Consider the following 21,323-nt stretch of genomic DNA (forward strand, 5'->3'; position numbering starts at 1 on the left):
GCCTTAAGTGAAAGAGCAGCAAGAGCAAAATAGAGACAATGCCCATAGCAACCCTCCCCAGCAAAGCCAGGTCAGGAGTATAGAACTCTGAAGTTCTTACACAGGGCACAGACTGAAGGTACACTGATTAAAAGTTTTTCCTTTGAGCAATGTGTGAAAATGCTATGAAAGACATTGTTAATTGGAAGCAGCAATTAAACATAATAGATGTTTCCTACAAAAGATACAGCCAACAATATGGAAGTGTGAATCAAGAATTTTATTTTTTCCCCACATACATTAAAAAAGTGAATGAACACACAAGACAGCAAGTCAGAGAAAATAAACATATTTACAAGACAGTTAAGATATCAATTTTTTTCCATCTTCAGGATCAAGTCATCACAGATTTTCGTTAATTCATCATTTTCTTTAGTCTGTGGAAGAAAAAAAGAGTGAGTTTCAGGTATGTCCAAACTATGTTAGAACCTCGTAGTGAGCTGACTGCAGTAAGTCCTGTTTGCCAGTATATGCAATAGGAAGTCCATTTACATGATGGTGGCTCATGCAAATTTAATGTAAAGGAGAGTCTACTATGCCAAAGATCACATGGCATCCTTAGGAGCCTCAGGAAATGAGAAATGAAATCCAGTACACTGTTTCTGCTTCTTCCACAGACATTCCCATAACACATGGAGACCAACTGATCCAAGGGAACAAGACTTTTGGGGCTCAGCCTTTGTTAGTTACACCAAAATTCAGGACATGGACAATTTAGATTTTGATCTTCACAAGAAAGACTCTGCAAAATGATGCCTTGATACTTTTACTGACATATGACAATTTCCAGTTTGTAGAATTCCTTATGGAACAGTTAAGCCATTTTAATAAGAACTCTTATAATGTTACTGTATTTATGACAAGACCAAACCTAGTTCTGTGTTAAATGGCTTGTCTCATCTCTCCAGTTACAGGCCTACTGTTTCCTCTGCTATGCAAACTTCAGCCATAAACCTGAATACTCACAAATATGGGTTTTTTCCATAATAGGAATCTGCCAGCATTATCAATTTTTGAGTCTTCAATATTGGCAGCAACAACAATGATGCAGTAAAACTAACAGCATGCACTTCCAGCAGTGACTTTTAATCTTCAAAAAGCTTATTCCTTTGAAGGGTTACAACAAAGGATATGCCTTTACAAAACATTCTAAGACTTTACCTATGGAATATGAAACAATATAAAGTACAAGGACTAATGGCCTGAACAACATTGAAATCTTGAGTCACATACAGTTAAATATGTGCTAACAGCTTACAAGTCATGCTCATGAACAAGCTGAGCCAGACAGTTATTCAAATTTACTCCCAGATTATGCTCTGCACCATGTGTAACTGTTAGTCACCACCTCCTTCAGTAACCTCCTGACACAGGAGCCCAGACTGGTTTGGAAATGAACCTTGTGCTCCAAAAAAATCTAAACATACAGACAAGTCCTAACATGACACTTATGTCAGGTCTCAACGCTAATTTCCCAAAGCCTGCCAGGAGAGCAGCCATCAAAACCAGCACAGTTAGCAAGGCTCCTCCTAGCCCTGATGCAAGGGAGTTCTTAACTTAGTCCAAGGCAATAGCTTGAGTAGACTCAGCCATGGTGTTGTGACTGACCTTTTGTTCAAGGCTCCTCTCTAAAGACTGGATCCTCATCTGCTCTTTGCGCAGAGTGGCTTGAAGTGCTGCAGTCTCTGACTTTGCTTTGCTGCGGACCTGAGCAATTTCCTCATTGGCTCTGAAACAGGCACAAGATGGTGTTTATATTCCCTTCAGACAGCAAGCAGACCTCTCCGAATCACATTAGATGCTTGTACTTGAGATTAATTAGTAAATGAAGTATGTTTAAGCCAGGTTTTGGCACTATTGAATCACATTCTGCAGCTACTGTGAAAACTATGTATGCCATTCCTGGTACCTGGCTTTTTTACATGGTACTTACTGCTGCAGCTTTTCTTCAGCATGTGCTTTCAGTGCCTGGTATCTCTGCTCCTCTTTTTTAATTCTAGCCAAGTAATCTTCTGCACATTTCTTCAGAACTTCTTCATTCTGTCCCAAAACCCAAAGAAGTTCAGTTAGCTGTTTAAGCTGGTAGAGGGAGGAGTTTCCCCACTTGACAAAGGGGTTATTTGACTACACCTGAGGGACAGTATTTGCTCACTGCAGTTACAGAAACAACTATGAAATCCCACAGGCCTATATGGACTAAACTGCTTCCTTTCAACTATCTTAACTTTCCAGACATTTATTCACCATATTTGCCCCCAATAAATTATTCAGTAGCAAACTCTAGTAAAAGAAGGCCACTAAAACAACAGTCACTAATTGGTTTTGGTTTGCTCCAATTTTTTTTAAATCAGCTTTGTATTAAGTTGCAAATGTCACAAGAATAGCTAGAAATCCACCTTCTCCAAAGAACCCACAGAAAGATTCAGGCTTTGGACCCTGATGTAAACAAATCCAACACTAACAGCAAGGAAGCTACCTTGGCAGTCACACTACAAAGATATTTTATTAGCCATTGTAGGAAGTTGGAACTGTTTGAAATAATTGCTAGGACTCTACTAATTGTAGGCCTCGAATTTAGTAATTGTGTCTCCAAGCAATGTTTATCTCCATGCTAAGGAAAGGCCTCCTGAACTTAGGGTGGAGATGGAAGGGACACAAGATGAAGGAAGCCTGACATGTTAGCAAAGAAGAAACTGAAGTTTTAACAGACACTATGCCTATTTCTAAAACCTAGACTAGCATGAAACTTCTAAGGGACTAGTTTCTGAGTTTTAGTAAACAGGGACATTAAAAGATAATTGAATGAAAAAATCTGAAGGCACTTTTTAAAGCACCAACTGAATCAATTTTCAGGCATTTCATGAGTAAGAAACCATAGCTTATACTCATTACCTTCTTTCCTCCAGCCTCTGAAGAAGCTGCAGAAAAAGGCTTGACTTTAGCTTTAGAAAAAAGCCACAAGCATCTTAGTAGGGAGCACCTAATAATCTATTATTCTGACTTATAATTGCACATCCTCTCCAGCATCCATTCAATATGGTGTAGGGGAAACAAGCTGCTCTTATGCAGCAGCTGCCACGTGAGAGTATCTCTGTGATTAGCAAAAAAAGATGTGCTGCAGCGAGAAAACAGCTCACTTCTGTTTGAAGAAACTTTGCCATCTAAGATATTATCTTGCTTTAAGTCAGTCACTAAATACAACAAATTAGTAGTTTTTTAATAATCTTTAAATAAACAACTTAGCACATGGTTTCACCTTTTTAGGTAGTCCTTATACTACCTAATTAATGGCTGCTCTAGAAATTTCACCATTTCCTCTCCCAAAATAAATGAACTTTAGTGAAGAGTATTATTTGCATTAAATCATCTTACTTTGTGGTAACCCTCTAACACCTCTTTCTGTTTCTCAAGTCGTTTGAAGATTTCAGAGAAGGACTTCTCCATAGAGTTCAGATCTGAAATAGCCTGCTGCTTCTCTTCCATCAGCTTCTGTATTTCTTTCCTTGAGGCTTCCTTTTGCTTCTGAGCATCCTCTAGAGAAAGTGGAGTTAACCCATGATAGTTATTGCTTTAGCATAAAACCAGTTCCATAGTACAGACAGACAGATAATCCCCACACCTTCAATTCTTCCCCTTACAAAGGTTCCATAACATGGCCTCTCACCTATAAGGACACCATGTCTGTGCTTTTAAGAAGTCTTTGTATCTTGGTTACATATTTCCTCACACCAAACTTAAAGCCATTAAACACTATGACCATGTGCTTGCCAAAAGCATTTTTTCTCCTGCACTGTAGTCAAAATACTCCACTAGAGTTTACTGTTACAGGAGCCTTGAATGTTGTGATAGAAGCAAGGATCCAAAAATATTTTTCATTAAACATACACAGCAGCTGGAAGATCTGGAGGAGACTGGGATAACAAGTCAGACTAGCACAGCAGACTTTCAGAAGAGGTTTGGGTAGTACACCCAAGCTATGTTTCCCATGGCCTTAGAGGAGCACAAAAGAGCTGGCCCAGATGTGCCTAATTCAGCTTTGAGCTAAGAAAATGCAACTATACAAGAGCTTCACTGGATGCCTTTCCTAGTTTTGAAGCCACAAACTTGACTTAGGCAAAAGGCCAAATCTGTCCAGCAGGAACTTCTAGTGATACCTTGACACTTAAATGATGCCAGAGTAAACAATCAAACAGAGTGCTGACAACTGGATCTGCCAGATTTAAAAAACCAACAGCTCCAGTGAAGAATAAGAAAAAGTTGTGTTCATGCCTGATTCAAGAAGTCATCATTACCTATCAAGTGATATCATGTCTGTATGGATATGCATAAAATTGTGAGTCTATCTTGTCTTAAACCTTACACTTATCCTGGAAGCACTTGAAATATTAATGTCAGAGGTGAAGGAGTACTAACCTCATTTAGTAACTCTGAGCTAAGCACATCCCAGCCCCCCAAAGCACTCAAAATGTAAATAGGGAACTTACCCATAATTTGCGTTATTGTCTGTTCAAATTCAGCAACTATTTTTCTAAAAACCATGAGAAAGAAAAGTTGAACATAAGTTAGAAAACGTATCTGGAATAACTAAGTAGATATAAAAGTTAAGACAGATTCATACCCCATTTCTTTGTATTCTGTATGAAGCTTATTATACTTCTGGTTCCATTTCTCAATCTCCAGCTCTTTCTCTTGAACCTTTGAGGGTGAAAAGGTAAGCCTTTACTTTTTGCACAAAAAGAGATAAAAGACTTGATACTAAAAACAGTCTGAAAGACAACTTTAACTTAATACAGAGAGAGAAATAAGTTCTAATTGCTTAACAGAATCAAAATTGTTTAATTACAAATTTGACTCAAATAAAATTTAGATTAATACAGAGATTTTGCATATATGATTCCCAGCACATTGCCAGTATCTGTTCAAGTGGCAAGATCAGAGTCAACTCAGCCAACCAACCTCTTACCCAGTGTCTGTGTAGACTATAACCTTAGAGAACACAATGGGCCAAGGAACATTTTCTCAAGTGACACACATTTCCCTCTTATTTACAGGGCAGACAAAAAAAGCACTTCACAAACCTGCTAATATTAACACATGAGAGAACAAATACCAGAAGCCTGTTCAAGATCAAATTGCTCTTTGCAGTAACTTTTACTCAACACTAAATTAGGGAAAGTGGAAAGGGGGAGGATTAAAAGATACCTCAATTCATTTGAGAATAATGATACCTATTTCACATCAGCTAAACTAAAGCAGAGCTCACAGTAACAGAATTAAGCAGCACAAATACCCTTTGCTAAACACTTTGTGCAAGCTCCATAACAATTTAAGAGCTGTAACCACAGAGCTGACTGCACTGTGGGAGGCCTTCAAAGACAAGAGGCTCAAAACACATAAAATAACCTGGAATTTAAAAAATATCAAAGAGAAAGTAGAAGCACATGATTACTGTTTGTTTGCTAGTTTTGTCACAAAACTACATAGTAAACTGTAGTACACTGATTTTTCAGTATTTTAGAGTAATCTAGTTTTAAATATATTGCAGTATTTCAGGTGACAGGAAGCAGGACACTAGCAAAAACAGAATGCACTATTAAGAGAAGGAGTGATAGCTAAGCTAGGAAAAAAATATTACAAAAGCAAAGGTATGTGAAGATGGAAACAAGTTAGAAACTTGCACATGCAAGCTCAAAAAGGTTTCAGTAGACCCCAAAATAGCAGACTTCCCTAAGTCCTGTATTTGCTCAGAAGGAAAAAAGGTTTACACTTTCCTCCTACTCCTGAGTTGTTTCACAGATGAAAAAAAAAAAAAAATTTGAAGTTTAGCCTGTCTTCCTTTCAGGTTGATATTGCAATTCCAGGCCTTTTTATTTAAGTGACATAGCTGGAGTCACCCAGTCACACCTACAACAGTGTTTGCAGGTTTAAAGTAGTTCTTTCCAACAGGAAAGAGCAGTATTTTAATGATATTACAAGCTTAACCCCCTGCTATTATATAGGTTCTTAGTTTTACATCAATGAACTAGAAGCTGTCCCCTGTCAAAGCCACATTTATTTTCCTGTACTAGACAATATGCTGAGTGAAAGTCACCTCCTAAATGACAGAAAGTAAAAGTTATTCCTACAAAAGCCACTATCTCTGTACTCTAAAACAAAAGAAGAACTTAAGCAGCAAATAATCACAGGTCATCCTTGATTGGTGTCCCTAGTGCCACTGCCTGCAGTACAGCAGTCAGCAATTCTGGAAGCTCCATCTTTTGCTGAAGTGATACAATTAGCTTTAAGGACATTTATGCTTAAATGCTCCTCTTACATTATTTAGTGTTTGTAAGGTAACATAACTCAGAAGTCATAATGAATTGAGTACTCCAGTTGCTGAAGTAAGTGGATATATGTCTTCTTGCATCAGTCAGCAGATAGGCTTTTAAAGGCAATTTCTGCAATTATAGCACAGGCTTAAAATCTTACCAACTTCTTCCCTCCTTCACTAATGTCTTTGTCCTCTGGAGTGAGCTCCAGACCTCACCTTCACTTTATCAGCTGGACATGCTCTCGTGCATTCAGGTCCCACAAGAAAAGAACTGATCATAGCACTGAACTGGCACTACAGTTTTATCTTGTCTTAGGGAAGTTACATAAGTCACTCTCTTCCATTGGCATGAAAATGTATTCCTGCTTGTTGAGTAAGTATCCAGATGACAGATATTAAGCCTAACTATCCCATCTGATAACATCTGATAACAGGTGCCTTTTAATAGTGACCAGATATAAGGCAAAACCTGACTAATAATGAAGTTTGTCCTATTTCCCTAAGTGTTAGCTCTAAAAAGTTCTATGCCTACAGAACCCATCAAGTCCACAGCAAGCTTTTCATAATGACAAACTTATGTCAAGAATGATGAGAAAAACTGCAAAGTAGAGATTTATCCCAGATAATCCAAACAAAAGGACCTTCCAAGGCTCTGCCAAGTTCTGCTTTGGAAGGGCCACCATACCTCTCTCTTCACCAGTTCAACAGCTGCATCCATGTCTTTTTGGCTATATTTTAGCACATCTATAATAGCATCCACTGCAGTGTTTGTAGAAGCAGCAAAATGGACTGGAGGAACATGACTACTCAGGGAGTCTGGAATTAGGGGACGAGCATCCTATAAAAGAAAAGAAAAATGCAAAGTTTCAACAGATTCCATTGTCATACTACTGATTAGGTCCATGCATGTTATTTTAAGTCAATGTATCTCACTTAAACATACCAGATACCTCCACAACTTTGTTAGCATAAAACTTTCTTACCTTGAAGTTGACTACATAGCTCTAAGAAATACCTATAAGGTAGAACCAAAACTGCTACCCACCAATTACAGCTATCAAACAAAGCAGATGACACCAGGCTGTTCCTCACAAGCAAAAGAGATAATTTCAGGATGAGCTGCTGCAGGCAGATCTGTTCAAACTATAAACCATAGATGCAAGAGTATCCAGTTTAACCTAAGTGCTTTTCATCCCACCAATGCAATTACAAAACATAGCTTGCCTTTTGTAGCTTGACTGGCATAAAAAAAAGACTGCTTGACTAGAGCATTCTTAAAAACAGCTCAAATTCCCTTAGACCATGTGCAATGGCATCAGCTTCCATAAAATACTTGTAATATTTAAGAGACTGTTCCTCACAAAGTTCAACTTCCATATAAATAAGTATCCAACCTGGTTAAAAACAATCATTTAAGAAAAGACTTATCAGATTCTGCAATCCCTAAAATACCTGCCTAAGTCTTAAATTCAGAACCTAGTCTATCCCCTTCCTAAACTATCAACATGAAACCTGATAGCATTCCAGACACCCTTACAGAAGTTGTAAATGTCCCCAGAAGATCTAGTCCTTTTGGTTTTTCTTCACTCTCAAGACTCACTAGAGGCTTCCCAGCTTCCTCAGGCACATTACTTAAATCAGCAACAGGACTAAAAATGAACAAACATAACACCATTAAATTCAAGTGCTGTCTTTCTTTGCAAAGCTCTTGTAGCAGCAGCAGTCAGTCCAGAGGCCAGGGCAGTGATTGTCCCCCTGTACCCAGCACTGGTGAAGCCACACCTTGAATCCCGTGCTCAGTTTCAGGCCTCTCACTATAAGGACACTGAGGTGCTGGAGCACGTCCAGAGGAGGGCACAGAGCTGGGGAAGGGTCTGGAGCACAAATCTGATGAGGGGCAACTGAGGGGGCTCAGCCTGGAGAAAAGGAGGCTCAGGGGGACCTTCTCACTCTCCACTACCACCTGAGGGGAGTTTGTAGTGACAGGGGGGTTGGTCTCCCAAGGAACAAGGCTGGATGAAACAGCCTCAAATTGCACCAGGGGAGGTTTAGATTGGATATTAGGGGAAATGTCTTCACTGAAAGGGTGGTCAAGCATTGGAAAAGGCAAGTCACCAGACCTGTAGTTATTTAAAAGATGTGTGGATGTTGCACTTGGGGACATGGTTTAGTGGTGGACTTCCCAATGCTGGGTTAACTGTTGGAGTTGACAATCTGAAAGGTCTTTTCTAAGCTAAACAACTCTGATTTTATGCACTAAGTCAATACCTACCCAGGCTGAGATGGAGCTGTCATGATACTCTCACTTGATTCAATAGTACCATAAACTGGTTTTCTTGGACTGTCTCTCAACAGAGGGTCAAACTTCAAATACAGTGACTGTTTTCTCAAGGCTGATTCTTTGAACTGAAGGGGGAAAAGAGGCATAAACTGACAGATCTGCTTCAGAGCTCAACACACACATCCCACCCACACACAAATAATCCTCTGAAGAGTGGGTGAGCCTATTCTTCAGTGGCCAGAGCACTGTTCTCAGGAGGAAAAATTACATAAGAGAACTCTGTGCCCACATACTTAAGTCCTTATGTAATATCAGAAGAGCTCAATCTGCTCACAGACTGAATCAAAAGAGCAAACATTAATGAACTATTATTCCAAACTAGAAGACACAGGGAAAGAGTATTATAAGCTGAAAAACCAGTGTATGCCATTTTCTCTTCCCTTATAAAATCATAAGGACAAACACAGCAGTACTAAAACAAGTTTCAATTCAGTGCATTGACTGTTCAGAGATTCTCCTGCTTGGGTCCAGAATAACAGTAAGAATAACTAAACAACTGAACAGATTAAAATATGACAAGCCCCACTTAGAGACATTATTTCTGAAACTGGCCATAAAGCAAAAGAGATTAGAAAAACTGTTTTTGAAACAATGATCTGCACTCTTAAAGCATCATCTTCTAGCAGTTTTGGCCAGAAGTGAAACATCCTTCACCTCAGTTTCAGTGCTATTAAAGAAAAGTAACACCTCTGCACACTGACAGCCAGAGACCATTGATTTTTGGTTAAATTGGTTATAACTACATTTCCTTGCACCATCACCCCCTCCCCAGCCTTGTCATCACATTCCTTTGGAATAAATGACAATTTCTGTGGACAACTCAAAGTGAAGTTAATTCATGAAAACATTTAAGGCTTGACACTTTCATCTTGGCTTTCCTCTCCACACTGCCAGGAAGGTAAACAAAATATTTAATATGTCATACTTACTGATGAAGACCCAAACTGTTCCAGATAGTCTATGCCCATTCCAAAAACTGGAAAATGAGGAAACAATACAATGAAGATGCAATACTGCCAAATTGTCCTACCACAGACAGAAACAAACATGTATAAAGCAAATCCCTGCTGTCAGTCTCATGACTTCTAGCTCTTCATTGGTTAAAATATCTTTCTATCCAGACCTGAAAAAAGCAAATATCTCTAAACTACGCAAACTGACAACTTCCATTTGTTCACAGGCACCTGTAAGAATAGGTAGGATTTAACACACAAGTTGTGTGGTTCTATGGCTGAAGGGACAAGTACACTCAGATATTGTGTTACACACAATGCCCCATGAAAGAGCAAGATTGCCAATCTCACCATTAAAATTAGCACACAGCTCAGATTTGAAGGATGAAGTTATAACCATTTCCCAATACAGCAATTCCACTCCAATGTGAAGGTAATGACAGAGTGAGCTGCAGCCAAACCATTTGCTCATCCTTCCACACCATGCTCCTACCAGGAGTAACCCTTCCAAGTGGTTAAATCACAGCCATGTAGGAAGCTCTCAAGACAACCATCCTTGTCAGGAAGATCACTCACACTACAATATGAAACCAGTAGTGCTAAGGCCTGCAGTAACCTACAAGGCTCACAAACACAGCTGCACAGCTCTCAAGCTCTCAGTTTACAAAGCCTTTAACACCAGAAATTATTTTAAGGGAGCAATTTTTCAGCCCAGAAACTGCCACTGAAACTCTAGAAAGACAGTTTATGTACCACCTAAATTCCCATCCTCACAGGCCACTGAATTCTAATAGCCAGCTTTTTGAACTTAGCTTAAACCAGAGGAAGTTAGAAATAGGCTTAGATACATTTCCCAGCACTGCTAGTCATTGTGGGGTCTGGAGTCCTTTCAGAAGGGCAGAATGAGAGAAAAAACTATCCATAATAGAACTTAAGCAGAAAAATATCTATACACATTACTGAAACAATACATTTTCAGTCTGTTTGAAAGAAATGCCCTTACCTTCTGATGATGGTCTGAAGAGCTCTTCAGGTTCAGCACCAGCTGTCTCATTTGCTGTTCCTTCAATTCTAGGGGAACTAGGTTTAATTTCTTCTGCAAACATTGACATTTTTCCACTGTCAGTAGAAACCAAATTATCTTGAGAGGGGACAACCTTAGCTGGAGACATTTTAGATGGGCTCATTTGCTTCTCCTGACAAAAAAAAAACCAAAATCCTTTTAATTGTTAAAATATTTATTTTTAAATGTAATGAAAATCATTTTAATGATCAAATTGGTTTGTCATGAACTAACTGGGCAGCCAATATAATAAAACAAGAATTCACAAGCATAAAAATTAAACTAACAACAGTAACAACAGTGAGCACAGCTCGGGAGTCACTTTTCTAGAAGCCACACCTTTATGTTTGTCCTTATATGCAAATGCTGATCAAAAAAGATACTAAACACCAAGGCACCAATTTGACTGTCTCTGATGTTACCTTCAAAACACAGGTCTTCACAGCTGACATCCCTTCTAGAGCTGCTGAAGATGCATAAACCCTCTAATTCTTAGACAAGATATCAGAAATAGCTTTCACAAGATTAAGCCAGAGGACTCTGTTTCATGGAACAACTTTGTAAGATCTGTCTGTCTTTCCTATACCTTACCACTTCTCTTTTTCCTGGAAGTTCAGTTTCTGCTTGAACTCCTGGCTTCTCTTCTTGAGCTTTTGGCATGTCTTCTACCACACTCTGCTTAACAATTTCCCTAAAGAAAACAAACAAAATAAAAAAATCAGTATTGACATCACACAGTTCAAATTCTGTATTATCAGATGAACTGAACAAAGGTAGCTTCCTTGAGAGTTCTACTGCCACAGCACAGGAAACTTTACAGAGGGTGGGGATGTAAATTTACTGTCTTGCCTGGTGACAACTTAGGTGACAGAAAGCTCTCCCATCATGAGAAGCAGTGTTTCCTGGGAAGCAGAAAGTCACAGCAGCATCATTTATTTCTATCCACTTAACACTGCTCTCTTATTTTCATTTGTTAGGCTCATTGCTTTTTTTAAGTTAAAGATAGGCTCTTTGTTTAATTAAGAACAGAATTACAAGCAGCCTGCTCCTCTTTCCAAGGCCATGTTGTGATTATTGGTGTGAACTTCATTAGAGAAGTCCAATACTCCACTTGTGCTGTCAGCAGTAAGTAAACTTTTCACCTTGGTAAGCAGTAACAGATCATGTTACACAGGGAGCAAGAGTGCAAACATTTCTGTCAAATGAACAATTTGTGCCAGTCTAGTTCTGGCAAGCACCTGACGTCTATAGTAACATTAATAACCAGACTTTCTAGGAAAGGTAACAACATATTCCATCCTCCAGTAAAAAGTCTGTGTGCTGCCAAGAAAAATGCAGCTTCAGAGCCAGGTCTTTTTACTAGAGATAGCATTTAGATACAAAGAACATGCAGGGAAGAAACAGAAGAGTTCAGCAGAGAACAAAACTGCCTGATCCCTTCCCATGCTGCACCATGCACAACACTGCTGCCTACTTCCCTGTTTTATTTAAAGACAGTAGCAGTCACCTGATTCTCCACACTTTAATCTTGGAGAAGTGGGGAAAGCACCCCTTGAACAATGCTCTTTCCACCCAAGCCTGTTCTCTCCCATTCTCCCAGACTTAAAAACACCTTTTGCCTAAAGCTAGTCACCTCAGGAGTTTCCTTCCCCAATTATGATCTTTCCTGTTGCAACATTAACTGTGTTACAGATTACAACAGACTCTGCCAGCCTGGGAGGGATGCTGTCTAAGAAGTAGGAGTGGACTAATTTGAGATACTATCTAACTTTGCTCACATGAATTCAAGGTGCTCCTGCATTCAGCTACAGATTCACTTACACATTTTTGGGTTCTTCTTTCTCAAGAGTTTCACAGCTACTTGGCCTGTTATCCTGCTCCACTGGAAGAGGTTCCCTTCTTGGTGAGGCACTCTCCTGTTCCTCTGGCAGGTGAGCTTTCTGAGGGCTGGGTTTAGAGCACTTGGGTGAGGTGGAAATTTTAGAGCCTCCTCCAAATGGATTAAAGTTTGGATCATCAAGTTTGTCCCAATCAAACTGATAAGATGCTTTAGGAATAGGGATTTCATCCTCCACATTACTTTTACTTTGCTCTTCAGTATTCTCTGGTTTTGTTTTGGTAATAGGAATTTTTTTGGAAGGTGGCTTAATTCCAGGTCTTTTACCTAGTTTCTTAGGAGGTGGTTTTCTAGCAGTGGTATTATCAAAGTCAAATTCCAGTTTTACTGGTCCAGCCTTGGTGACATCAGGCTTTTCTGCAGGTTTCTCTTTGGAGACACTCAGCTCTTCACGAGGCTTTGACTCTTGTGCAGAGGCTTGTTCTGCTACTGAAACATTCTGAAGTTTTGATTCCTCAGTTTTAAAAGAGTTGCTCACCCCAGAACTACTGGGACCTAAGCTGCCAGGTGACTGCACAGGAGGTGTAGGTGCCTCTACTAATACCACTGAATTATCAGTCTGGCTTGCATCTGTGGAAGCAGACTTCACACCCTGCTCAGAGTCACCAATTGCTTGCTTAGGTGACAGCTTGGATTTGTTAGACTCCAGCTCACTCAGCGCAGATTGTTTTTCAGAGATGAGAGCTTTGTCTTCACTTAAACACTCTGTACTTGCTGTGGTTGAAGCAAAAGGAGCTGCATCGTCCCGCAGAAGAGAATCATTACTTTTTTCAATAGTTTTCTCAGGGCTACTGGATACTTTTACAGGAGACTTTTGCAGATTTCCAGGAGAATGAGGCAACTGTACTGAACTTTGAAAAGGATTGATGTCATTTAAGTTATCAAAATCAAGATTGTAGGAGCCTCGACTCTTCACTGGCATCTCATCATCTGGGTAAGCAGCCACACTGACCTTCTCTGGCATTTGTGTATTGCTTGTTTCAGCTTCAGGCTTTTGTTGACATGTGCTGCATTAAAAAAAAAAAGACAGTTACTTTGCAGGCATAGTTTGAAATTAGAAAAATTTGCACAAGTAGATTTGCATGGTCAGAGTAATCAGTTCGGGTTTTTGGTTGTTTTTTTTTTTTTTTTGCAATATGACAGCTGACAGCAAAATATAACAGCAAAAATTCAGTTGTCACCTAAACAGCCAAGGCTTATGAGCTCTGGTACTTATGAAACAGAGGGAGATCAACCCCTGAAGTTAGCCAGTGTTCCTAAGCTACCTGCTCTACACAGCCTTGATACCTCATGCCAGTCATCCCTGGAGACTGCTGTACTCAGCACAGCATTTGGACACTGCCCTTTCACCGGGCAGTGAAACACACACTGCTTAGGAGGAGTTATTGACAGTCAGCAGCCCGAAAACAAACACAACTTGTGGTACCATCTTCATGCAGATTCATCTGAGTCATGACAGACTCAAGTCTGGGACCAAACCAAGTCATGATTCAGGTCCTCCCACACTAGTCATTACTTTGTCTGGGCAGTCTGGCAAATATTTTACCCCCTGAAAGTATGCACCACCATTTGATTTTTGAGGGCCTACATACAAAACCCGACCCTGAACTTCAGGCACTCTAAATTCTGTACAACAGCACATGTGAAGAGCAGAGCAATACACAAGAAAACACTTCTCCAGTAAGAGAATGGTTAAGATTTTCTAGTGAAAGATGAAGGTTAAAGAGTTTGTGTACTCGCTATTGCTGAATATTCTACAAGTTATTGCTGCCCACTTTATTTCCCCAAACTCCACACAACTTCTGAAAGCTTAGCCTCAGACTACAGAGAGTTAAGCCATTACTTCCTGAAAGAGGATTTCCTCCCATTGTTTTGTCCCTCCATAAAGTTATTATTTCTATATGCCATCCTTATCTGCTGCAGAACAGAACATGATTAAAAGCCACTCACTAAAAACTCCACTTTGATAAACTCGAAAGCAGAGGAGGGAGGTAAGAGCTGAAGAAGTTGTTCTCACCCGGTTTGAGCACCTCTTCCCGGCAATAGCTCAGCCCCAGGCTGCGACTACTCAGGTCCCTCCCACTCTCCTTCAGCGTTTAACCTAATAAATGCCAGTCAGGAGCGAGACACCTGCTTGGAACGCCAATCGCTTGTGACCGGGCCAAAGTGACCCCGTTCAGCAACACGGAGCCCTTTCACGGATTTGTTACAAACGAATCCTCACATTTTAAAACTAGAGAGGACACGTTCAGCACAAGCAGTGCATTGACACAATCATGCCCTAACTAAAACAATTCTGTGCTGATCCTTTAAACTCACTTGAACTTCATAAGTACTAAATCTTTGTTTATTTGTGCAAGCAATGAATTTGGGGCATAAATACCATAACATTATTTAGTTGTGGTGATTAGTTCAGAAATAGCTTTCTGAGCTAGACTGTACATGGAAATAAACAGTTGAAGCAAACATATACACTTAAAAAACATTTAAGTGTTGCCACCTTTTTCCCTTTCTCCCCCTCCCAACAACAAAAACACAGATCAAATGAAAGTATTGGGTAGTTAAAAACAAATAAAAGGGTGTATTTGCTTGCAGAAGGCAAAACTAAGACCTGAAACTTCTTGCTGGTGGGAATTACAGATGTCAGATGTCTATACTAGTTTAAAGAGGGGCTAAAAGGCAGTAACAAAATTTGCATTTAATATTGTCATGATACCACCAAATTGAAACATTACAGATTTTATGCTCTTCTACAAACAGCTATTATGAGCCACTTTGAGACTAAGGCTGCTAGACTATAAAGGCACATAAACATGTTTACACTTGTGACTGATGGTATATTCACTTTGTGCTGCTAGATTAAAGAAAATCTTCATACTCCCTGACTCAAGGTGTCAATTCAAGCTAACCCTTCAGAAGATTTATCTCTTTAGATTTTACTCCTCAAGATACAACAGTACTTAACATACAAGATAAGATATTTTAAGGCTTAGCTTCAGAATAGTTGTATTCTCACACAGAAACCTTACATCAAGTAGAGAATACAAGACTGTTTCTTACAATATTTCTTCTCAAGCTATTTACCCATACCATAAGCTACCTTAATGAAATCAGTTACAGAGGAGTTGGGAATAAAGTTCAATAACTAATATTACAATCAAGATAAAATTTTCTTAAAAGTAATGACAGTTTTCTTTGGAAAAGTTCATGCATTGGTCAATCCTAATTTTGTTCCTCTTGCATAGATTGCATCTTGTTATAGAATATTATACTTTAACTATCCAGGATTAAATTAGGGAAAGTTAACTTGAGCATGCCCCATATGGGTAACACACAACTCACCCAGCATCAGGGGGTGCAAATAAAACATCATCTGCCACATCTTCACGGCAGTCGTCAAGTGCAAAAGTAGTCTGAAGTTTGTCTGTCATAGCAGGACTCAGAATTCTTCTAGTGTGAGGATCTCTTTGAGGAGTTTGAAAGGTTACCTTTAAGAAAGGGGTGGGGGGGTGGGAAAGGAAAAACATGAGCACAGTATTTTTCAAGCACCAAATAGCACATGCATTCAGTGGCAGCTCTCATAGAAAGAGAAAGAATAAAAAGAATACAGAACCAGAAGTTTACCTTCATCGCTTTTCCCCCACTTTTTGGTGGCAAGTTTTCTTTCTGGGACAGGCGGAGAATAGAAGGTCTCCCTGTGGGTTCCGGCGGCGCAAAGAAAAAGTCGCAGTCTTCCGCTGTTAAATCATCCTTCAGGCTTCCTCCGTTTTCTCCATTTTCTGCATTTAAAATCTGCAGACTCATTCTAGGACATCAACACACACAGCACCGCAGCATGAATGAGAGGGTGTGGTCAGCCAGATGCACTTTGAGATAATGGAAGAAGTTGGCAGCCTGGCACTGGCTAGCCAAGACTAACAGCTTCAAAGGGAAAGTTGGAAGCATGGAAGGGCTTCGCAGGGAAAGGTCTATCTCAGGAGACTCTGAAGTACCTAAAAGCAGCAGTGCACAGCCCCTCTGCTTTGGTAAGGGCTTGAGAAGCTAATTGTTGATATTATGCCTTCTACAGCTCACATTCTAGCCTGCCTGTGCTCTAAAGGGAGCTCTGTCACCTGCAATGTTTCCTCCTTCCCAGCCCCTTCAGGCAGTGACGTTCAGCCGTGTGTCCTGTGACAGGGCATCCAGCTGAGCAGCACAACTGCTCCTGCAAGGGCCACATGAGAGATGACAATCATCTCTCTACTCCCATGCTCTCATTACTACATTGCACCCCAGCTAACAGCAGAAACAAGTGTGGTTAGTTAGGGTGTGTTTGGGATCAGAGTCCTGAATCAAATCAGCCTTTTCCTGCACTGAGTGTATGCTGCTCTTGTAAAGCAGATAGTACTTAGGAATCCTTTGCAGCATAGACATTACTGGTATGCAAATGAGAAAAGACATCATTAGAAAGGTGTTTCTGAAATATTGGTCTTACACTGGACATGCACAAGCTTTAGTAGATTGTTAAATACTGATCTAATTGTACTAATGTGAAAGACTTGAAAGTAAAGCCTGGGCTGCAACTAATATTAAGGATGAAAATAAACTAGAACTAGAGAGAAAGCACATTTAAAACACACCAGGCAAGCCACCATGTAGTATTTGAACTCTGCCTGCTTTTTATTCCCATTGGAGCCACTGCTGTTCTTAAAGGTTTAACACTAGCACTCAGTGATGCACAGCTGCTTTTAAAAAAAAGAGCTAGACAGAAGGCAAGGAAGATCTAAGCATAACCACTGTCCATGAAGAATGACACCTGTGCAGTTATTAACCTGGAAAACTGCTATCAAAGCAATTTATTTCATGTGAGCTGATGTATTATCTTTTGTCACCTGTGCAAGATCACCAGTATCAAGTGGAAGAGACTTTGACTTTCTGCAATGTGTAACCATTCTGAGTGATCTCAAATGCTTGATTTGACCAAACATGTAATCCTTAGCCTGTTTTTCCCTCACGTATTCAGGATTAAGCTATACATACAATTGTTTTCAGTGTCATAAAGAGGTAACAAGAACACTTGGACTGAAAATTTTAAGTCATGTTTTCAATCTCCTCACCCCTAGGTATTTAAATTTCTGTACATAAGCCTGCAAACATTTCTGCACATTAATGTAGGCATTAATCCTTATGGGAAAATTTGCTTCCTACTTTCCATAGAATTCAGCTGCTTTGCCTGCAAGCCTGACAGTAGCACTTTCAATCAGCAATGGAATGCAAACAATAGCTGCAGAAGCAATGGCATGCAAAGCATGCCAGTATTAGCTATTTCTTCATTCCTTCTTTATTCATCATATTAATGCTTCAGTTCAGCTTGGTCTTTGTATTAAGCATTTTTATATTAACCACTTGTAGAACTTGAAGTGAACTTCACAGCTTTCCTTTTTCCCAAACTAAAATTGAGACAACAGATGAAGCAAATCTTTACAAATTGTATTTTTTACTGTAATTACTTTAGAAGCAAGCCTAGGACATGGTAAAGTTGTCAACACCTTCTAAAACAAGCTCCATAAGCAGGGGAGGTTTGTTTAAAGACTTTTTCAGCTTTGTCATTGAGCTACTTGTGCACCATTGCTAATTGCAAATTGACACCATATACCACTTTAGATATTAAATCTAAAAACCAAATTTCTTTCTAGGATTAAAATACTAAAAGTAATTAATCATTTTATTTTAAAAATTTGCAGTCAAGATTTGATCTAAATAATATTCCACATGTTCATTAGCTAGCAGCTGTGACAAGGTGAAAGGGTGGCCTTATTCATATCTTTGTTTGAAGTGATCAGCATCTGAGGCACATAAGTATTATGAAAGGCAGAAAGTTTTCCCATCATTGCAAAACAAAGCTCAAGGCCAGGCTGGATGGGGCTTGGAGCAGCCTGCTCTATTGGAAGGTGTCCATGTTCCTGGGAGGGAGGTTGGACATAGATGATATTCAAGGTCCCTTTCAACCCAAACTTTTCCATGGATCTATCAAAGTTCACAAAAATGGAAATGCTCCTTATTTTAGAAGGATATTTATGTGGCACATACCAGAACCTGCCATTCTACAGTTAAGAATTTACATAAATTCAGTGACATGACATCAGGTAATTAATCCTCAGATAACTATTATTTGTAAAGTGCTTCAACCTAACCTGTTGTTTAACAAATTCCAGGACACAATATCCAAAACACCAACGTGGTCTCAAATGCCTGAAAAGCCACTGAACATGCAGGGCAGAGATGGAATTTTTATACTTAATTATCCTTCTGAACTCCTCCAGCAGCCAATATGCAGAGCACTCGCTGATGGCAAAGCAAATTGGTATATGCTGTGAATATTTCCATACCAACTAACACATAGCTGACTGATGTATATATTTATTTATTTTAGTGCAAATATCTCACTTCAGAACAAATAAACACTCTCCTGAGAAGCAACTCTCTCATAATCACCTTCTCCTGACTGCAGGGGAGGAGCAGCAAGGCCAGGGAAGGAGCAGCAGGTCCACCCCTGCCCATCATGGCACCAAGACATGTTTCAAGTCAAAAAAACAAGCTCTAAAAAAAACCCCAAAAACCCAAACCCAATCCTGCCTCGATCCCTCTTTATTCCTGTCTCAATCCGGCTTTCCCATCAACCCCATATTAACCTGCAAACACACAGAGATGCCCCCAAGAGCCTCACCTCGTCCCCCGCTTCAGTGGGGCGGAGCACCTGAGCTCCACCCATTACCCCCAAGTTCCTGCCTTCTCTTCATCCTTAAATTGACAGAAATAACCCTCAAATATCTTAATCTGAAGCTCACAGAGCTGCCCCAGACAAGGGGATAGCCCCGGCCCCACAGCACCTCAAGCGTGAATTTCACAAAGGGGTCGCTAAACTCCCCAAACACCACAGCACCCCAAGGTCACTGAGGGGCCCTCAGCCAGTCCCCCATCAAATTCAAACCATCCCAAGACCAGAGGGGTCACCAAGCCTTCCCCCAAACTCACAGAGCAACCTCGGCACTCCAGGGCCACAGAAAGGCCCCTGAACCCTCCCCCAACCCCAAGCTTCCAAAGGGGCCCCACAGCTCACCCCTATAGCACCCCAAGCTCCCAGAGCGGCCCCCGAGCCCTCCAATCTCACAAAGAGGTCCCGACATAGCCCCTCCCAGCCCCACATTGCCTCAAGCGCTTACAGAGCCCGAACTTCCCCGAGCCTGTCCCTCCCCCTCCCTCGCAGAGGGCTCACCGAGATTCCAGCACCCAGTCTCACAAAGGGAAACCCAAACACTTCGCCCCAGCCTCACACCACCTTACAGCGGGGTCCCCCAAGCGCCCATACCTGCCGGCAGATCCCAGGTCGAGCCCTGAGGGCGCTCAGCCGCGACAGCACCGTACACCCAGCACCGACCGCCACCCCTCCGCCGCCGCCTCACGATTTCAAACCCAACGGAAGCCCCGGCCCGCCAATGAGGGAGCGGCGTTCGGGGCGCGCCCGCCAATCAGAAGAGCGTCCTGCGGAGGGGCGGAGCCAGCGCCACGCGTGACCGTTGCGTCCTCCCGAGCCCGCCCCCGCGCGGGGCAGAGCGGGCGGTGCGGGTGCGGCTCCGCCCGGGACGAACCCTGCTGGCTGCACCGTGTCCCCGTGTCCCCACGGACAGACCCGCACCGGAGGCTGCCCCATCCCCGGCAGCGTTCAGGGCCGGGCTGGATGGGGCGCTGAGCAACCTGGGCTAGTGGAAGGTGTCCCTGCCCATGACGGGAGGTTGGAATGAGATGAGTTTAAGGTTCCTTCCAACACACACGTTTCTATGATTCTACAGTCTCAGCTGTTCTGCTTCATTCTTTTGCATGAAATCACAGAAAGAAAACTTGCTGCTTCAACAAGCCGTTTTTTATTACTGGACTTCACAGTCTATTTAGCACATTAAAACAGTCCTTACTGTTGAGTCATCAAACAGCAACAACGAAGTGATTGTTAAAACAATAAAGTTAACAATGATGTCTTTTAGAATGAAGTAAGATGCACAGAATCCAAGCATGCTTTTACTGATTTAACCATCCTCAAGAGTCACTAAACCACCATGAATTCCCGATCTCCATCACAGCAGCAACGCATCAGCCATCTGCCAGCATTAGAATGTCACACACTCCATGGGTAGCATTTACTATTGACTTGGTTTTCCATCATTAGTAGCACATAACATCACATGCTGTTTTCTGTGCTGTGCTTTTCCAGTTATACAATCTCCTCTTTCTCTAAAAGAGAGAAATATGGAAGTTTGCGGTTATAACAGGGTGTGTTCAGGGGGTTTCCTACATTCTGTAAGAAACAGCAAATCTTGTGGCTATTTGCTATTGTTTATACTTCAATAGTAACAAGATATTCCTGTCAGGCCTCTCCCTTTACTGTGTTTGGGGGTGTACGAAGATACCTTGAAACACACCTCCCTTTAAGGCATTTTAAGATGCTACATCCCTGTCTTATTAGAAAATATTAGAAAACATTACATAAAATACACAAGGAAAAGCAAAGAGAAGCTTTTCCCGACGCTTAAATAAAACAGGCCATTTCCCTGCTTCAGAAAGACGCTGCCCTCATCCAGCAAAGCTCTTTTACGTGCATAAAGAACTGGAATCGGTTCCTTCTGCCAGGCCTGTGGAGCATGACCTCGAGCATGGACAATGCCTGGGGCCACGGGCAGGGGCTGCGC

At 41.0% G+C, this 21,323-nt stretch overlaps 1 protein-coding gene across 1 annotated transcript; it reads right to left on the reverse strand.

The window, feature by feature from the left end:
- Nucleotides 1–238: 238 nt before the first annotated feature.
- TACC3 (transforming acidic coiled-coil containing protein 3) lies at nt 239–20,002 on the reverse strand. Its single transcript, XM_036383103.1, has 16 exons — nt 19,952–20,002; nt 16,228–16,408; nt 15,946–16,091; nt 12,528–13,610; nt 11,298–11,397; nt 10,647–10,839; nt 9,620–9,666; nt 8,622–8,755; nt 7,887–7,998; nt 7,035–7,187; nt 4,658–4,734; nt 4,524–4,567; nt 3,412–3,572; nt 1,973–2,079; nt 1,648–1,768; nt 239–416 (listed from the first exon to the last, which is right to left on the reverse strand). Exons 2-16 carry the CDS (start codon nt 16,405–16,407, stop codon nt 351–353), a joined length of 2,724 nt encoding a protein of 907 aa, XP_036238996.1. The 5' UTR covers nt 16,408; nt 19,952–20,002; the 3' UTR covers nt 239–350.
- Between the last annotated feature and the right edge of the window lie 1,321 nt (nt 20,003–21,323).

This window comes from Molothrus ater, chromosome 4, assembly GCF_012460135.2.
Source record: "Molothrus ater isolate BHLD 08-10-18 breed brown headed cowbird chromosome 4, BPBGC_Mater_1.1, whole genome shotgun sequence".
NCBI lineage: Eukaryota > Metazoa > Chordata > Aves > Passeriformes > Icteridae > Molothrus > Molothrus ater.

Bases quoted from the DNA above. Each gene is read 5' to 3' on its own strand.
- TACC3 (XM_036383103.1), bottom strand. From the start codon at position 16,407: ATGAGTCTGCAGATTTTAAATGCAGAAAATGGAGAAAACGGAGGAAGC. The intron at 16,092-16,227 runs GTAAACTTCTGG...CCTTTCTTAAAG, and splicing joins GTGGGGGAAAAGCGATGAAG to GTAACCTTTCAAACTCCTCA. The intron at 8,756-9,619 runs GTAAGTATGACA...TTCCCCCTTCAG, and splicing joins AACAGTTTGGGTCTTCATCA to TTCAAAGAATCAGCCTTGAG.